Here is a 5,258-nt window from a genome sequence, read left to right on the forward strand (position 1 = left end):
GCAGTGGCATGATCTCAGCTCCCTGCAACTTCTGCCTCCTGGGTTTACACAATTCTTCTGCCTCAGTCCCCAGAGTAGCTGGAATTACAGGGATGTGCCACCACACCTGGTTAATTTTTATGTTTTTGGTAGAGATGGGTTTTCATCAATTTGGCCAGGCTGGTCTCGAACTCTTGACCTCAGGTGGTCTGCCCATCTTGGCCTCCCTAAGTGCTGGAATTATAGGTGTGAGCCATTGCACCCAGCTCTCATTGTGGTTTTAACTTGTATTTAATGGCCAATGATTTTGAACTTCAGTAATAATATATTATTATTATTCAATATATATAATATGATATATAGTATAATAATATAATATATTATTACTGATTTGTATATCTTCTTTGGATACATGCCATTCAAGTACATTTTCTATTTAAATTAAGTTGCTTTTATTTTTCTTTTTAAGCTGTTAGAATGGTTTGTGTATTCAAAACATTAAACTCTTACATATACATAATACGAAAATATTTCCTCCCATTCATTCGGTTGTCATTTCACATTCTTAATTATATTCTTGCTGCACCAAGTTTAATTTTGATGAAGTTTCATTTATCTATTTTTCCTTTTGCTGCTCTGGTGTCAAATTTATAAATCTATTGCCAAATATGAAGTCATGAAGATTTACCCCTACATTTTATTCTAAGAGTTTTATAGTTTTAGCTCTTATATTTAAGTTTTTCCATCCATTTTCAGTTATATTTTTCATTTGGAGTGAAGTAGGGAAGGTCTCAGCTTCATTCTTCTGCATTTCACTGTCCTCTTGTCTCATCACCATTTGTTGAAGAGATTCTTTCCTCGGATTGAATGGTCTAGGCACCCTTGATGAAAGTAAATTTGCCATAGATCTTTAGGTTTATTTCGTGATTTCAGTTTTATTCCATTTGTCTTGATGATATCTTTATGCTAGTACCACACTGTTCTGATTATTATACTTTGTAGTAAGTTTTGAAGTTGGAAACTGAGTACTCACAGATACAGAAATTAAGTAGAAATTACTTAGGGAGATAGTATGCCTTTGGGAGTCCTCAGTAAGGTTTTTCTTTTTAATGGAAAGCAGCCCCAAATCATTTTCTAACAAAGAGCAGCTAGTAGAATCGAGCTGCAGACACAGACGAGGAAGCTGGAAGCTTCTTGGATGAATTCTGGTAGTACAGAACTACCTGTGACTAGGCATGTTCAAAATAGCAGCTTCATCTTCCCTCCCTTTTGCCAGCAATGTGTACAGTAAGGAGCAGATAAATGGCACTGGTCAAGTGGAAAGTCCATATGTGTAATAAGATTACAGTGGGGAGGCCAACCTTGCCCACCTGCTATGTAAATATCACACCTGATTAAACCAATCTCTATGGGCCCTATGTAAATCAGACACTGCTTCCTCCAGCCTGCCTATACGATCTGCTGTCATCCACCTCCTTCCCCCTTTCCAATGTCCCTCTCTCGCACAAGAAGCTGCTCTTTTCTCTCCTTTCTTCTATTAAATTTTCTGCTACTTAACCCACTCAGATGTGTCCGTGTCCTAAATTGTCCTGGGGTGTGATGACAAACCCGAGGGTGTACATCCCAGACAACGTAGCTGCTTCATCACCATATAGTTGCATATTAATTGAATAATCAACTTTCCCATTTCTGGAAAAAAGACCATTGGTATTTTGGTAGGGATTGCATGAATTTTTAGATCACTTTGAGGAGTATTGCCATCGTAACAATATTAAGTCTTCCAATCCTTGAACATGGGACAGTTTTCAATTTATTTAGGAATTAGATATTCTTTTTTCCTCTGTTGCAAGGGTCTGGTTGAGTTTAAAAGGCAAGTTTATCTTAAATTTTGTATTTAGTTATGACCATTGATTGTCTGATTTTAAAATGACACCATATTAAATGCCTTCTTTTTTAAAAACTATTTCAACTTTTATATTCAGGAAGTGCACGTTCACGTTTGTTACATGGGTATATTGTGTGATGCTGAAGTTTAGGGTACAAATAATGCCGTCAACCAGATAGTGAGACTAATACCCAATATGCAGTTTTTCAGCCCTTGCCTTTACATCTCTCTACCCTCTATAGTAATTCCATGTGTGTTGTTTCCTTCTTTGTGTCCCACTTTTATATGAGAACATGTGGTATTTGGTTTTCTGTTGCTGCATTAATTCTCTCCAGATAATGGCCTCCAGCCGCATCTATGTTGCTACAAAGACATGATTTTTTAATGGCTGCAAAGTATTTCATGGTGTATATATGCCACATTTTTCCATTTGTTTCTGTCATCTATAATTTTGTTCAGCAGTATTTTGTAGCTCTCCTTGTAGAGACCTTTTTGCCCCTTTTGTTAGTTGTATTCCTAGGTTTTTTCCTGTGGCTATTGTAAATGGGATTGAGTTCTTGATTTGGTTTTCAGCATGAACATTTTTGGTGTACAAAAATGCTACAGATTTTGAATATGTATTTTGTGTACTGAAATCTCACTGAAGTTGTATATCAGTTCCAGGAGTTTTTGGAAGGTTCTTCAGGGTTTTCTAGGTCTAAGATGGGTGTTCTAGGTCTGAGATGGTTCTTCTACTTCTACTAGTAGAAGACGGTCCTTGTAGTCTTGAGGACAGTAGAAGGATGGGTCTTATTTTTAATCCAACTTCCTGCTCTTTGACTTTTATGCAGAGCATTTAGACTGTTTACCTTCAATGTTAACATTGATATATGAGGTTTTGATTCTATTGTGAAGTGGTTAGCTAGTTGCTTTGTAGTTTCTATTGTGTGATTGCTCTATAGAGTCTCTGGGCTACATACTTAAGTGTGTTTTGTGGTAGCAAGTATTGTTCTTTTATTTCCATATTTAGAACTCCCTTAATAATCTCTTATAAGCCTGGTCTAATGGTAACAGATTTTCCTGGCACTTGCTTGTTTAGACAAGATTGTATTTCTTCTTTGCTTTTGAAGCTTACTTTGGCAAACTATGAAATTCTTTTTTGTAATTTTTTAAAAAATGAATGTTGAAAATAGGCTGAGCATTCTTTTAGCTTGACAAGGTTCTCTTCGTATGCGATCTGACCTTTTTCTCCAGCTGCTTTTAAAATAATTTTTTAGCCTTGACTTTGGACAGCCTGGTGAGTAAATGCCTTGGTGATGTTCATTTTGTATAGTGTCTCACATATATTCCCTGGATTTATTGTATTTGGATGTCTACCTGTCTAGCAAGTTTGGGAAAACTTTCTCTACTTATTAGCTCAAATATATTTTCTAGATTATTTACTTTTTCTTCTCTCTCAGGAATGCCAATAATTCCTAGGTTTACTCCTTTTCAATCATCACATATTTCTTGAAGACTTTGTTCATTTGTTAAAATTATTCTTTCTTTATTTTTGTCTGACTGGGTTAGTTCAAAAGACTGGTGTTCAAGCTCTGAAATTGGTCCAGTCTATTGATAAACCCTTCAATTGCATTCTGAAATTCCTTAAGTGAGTCTTTCAATTCCAGAAGCTTTGATTGATTTCTTTTTCAGATGTTTATCTCTCGCTCCATTCCCTGGACTGCTTTAGTTGTTTATTTGCATTGATTTGCAACCTCGTCTTGGATCACTGAGCTTACTTGCAATCCATATTTTGAATTGTTTATCTGTCATTTCTGAGTTGCTAGTTTGTTTAGCGTTCATTGCTGGGGAGTTCATGTGATCCTTTGTTGGTTTTACAACATCAGACATTTCATGGTGGCAGAATTCTTAGTGCTGGTTTCTTCTTCTTTGGAGGGACTACCTCTTCTGATTTTTGAAATTATTTTTGTGCAGATAGAATTGTTTTTCTCTCCGTATGTTTTTTTCTTTCCTTTTCCTCTCCCCCTTGCTATGTGGTGTGACTATAAAGTATGTTGTGTGGGGCCTTTGACTTTGATTCTATAGCTGTGTTCACCTCTGTGGGCAGTTTTATGTTGGCCTGTGAAGTTTGACATACATGTCAGTAGATGGCACTTAGGAGTAAAAGCCAGCTGTGGCTGGCACAACTTGGTATAGCACAGCTTGATCCTTGTTTTCTGGGGGAGCTTCCCTGTTTCCTCAGACAATCTGTTCATCTGTGGAATTCAGAGCAGCCTGGGCTCCCTGCTCAGTCCTGCGGGGATCAAGATGGGTGTCGCTGGACTGGGTAGTCCTATCTACAAGTCCCCTAATGGCAGGCACTGGCACCAGCACTGAGAGATAACTGATTTTTGCATTGATCTTGTACTCTGAAATTATGCTGAAATCATTTATTAGCTCTACTTGTTTTCTATCTGTACTGTATGAGATTTTTCTATATGTAGAATCATGTTATCTTCAAATACACATGACTTGAATTTTTCCTTTCCTGTTTAAATGTGTTTTATTTCATTTCTTGCCTAATTGCTCTGGCTAGAACTTCCAATACTATGTTTAATAGTAGTAAAAATGGACATTCTTGTCTTTTTTTTTTCTTTTCTTTCTGATTTTAAGTTATAAGCTTTTAGTCTTTCACAATTCAGTATGCTTTAGCATTGGAGTTTTCATAAATATGCTTTATTTGGTAAGGGAGTTTTATTTCAGTGAGAGTTTTCTAAGTGTTTTTGTTATGATGGGTATTAAAAGTTGTCAATTTCTTTTTCTGCATCTAATGAGATGAACATGTTTTTCTCTTTTATTCTAATATGGTGTAGTACACTGATTGACTTTCTTGTTAAACCACTTTTGCATTTCTGGGATAAATCTCACTTGTTTATTGTGTATATATATATTTTTTAATTTTGTAAAAAAATTGTGGCAAAATACACATAACATAAAAGTTTCTGTATTAATCATTTTAAGTGTATAGTGTATTGGTATTAATTACATTCACATTGTTGTGCAAACGTCACTGCCATACATCTCTAGAATCCTTTTCATCTTGCAAAATGGAAACTTTATACCCATTTACTAATAACTCTTGACTGGGCATTGTAGATCATGCCGGTAATTCCAGCCCTTTTGGAGGTTGAGGTGGGAAGACTGCATGAGCTCAGGAGTTCAAGACCAGTCTGGGTAACATGGCAAAACCCTGTCTCTACCAACAAAGTAATCAACAAACAAAACCAAAGTAACATAATCTTCTCCACTATGCAAACTAATTCATATTAATAATTCCACGAAGTGGGTCCATAGTAACACAAGAACAGAAGATGGGCCTTGTAAAGGTGGCCCACCACATTCTTTGAGGTCTTTGTCAGTCTTATCTGCCAGAGAC

At 36.2% G+C, this 5,258-nt stretch overlaps 1 protein-coding gene across 1 annotated transcript in view; it reads left to right on the forward strand.

Annotated features, from left to right (window-relative positions):
* The first annotated feature begins 4,981 nt into the window (after positions 1–4,981).
* Positions 4,982–5,258, forward strand: part of LOC113220199 (cytochrome P450 2C19-like) — a 3,675-nt gene continuing 3,398 nt past the window's right edge. Inside the window, exon 1 of the mRNA XM_026448970.1 lies at positions 4,982–4,987. Within this exon, the coding sequence (XP_026304755.1) occupies positions 4,982–4,987 (6 nt within the window). The remainder of the gene's footprint in view (positions 4,988–5,258) is intronic.

Source organism: Piliocolobus tephrosceles, unplaced genomic scaffold (assembly GCF_002776525.5).
Source record: "Piliocolobus tephrosceles isolate RC106 unplaced genomic scaffold, ASM277652v3 unscaffolded_627, whole genome shotgun sequence".
In the NCBI taxonomy this organism is placed as follows: domain Eukaryota; kingdom Metazoa; phylum Chordata; class Mammalia; order Primates; family Cercopithecidae; genus Piliocolobus; species Piliocolobus tephrosceles.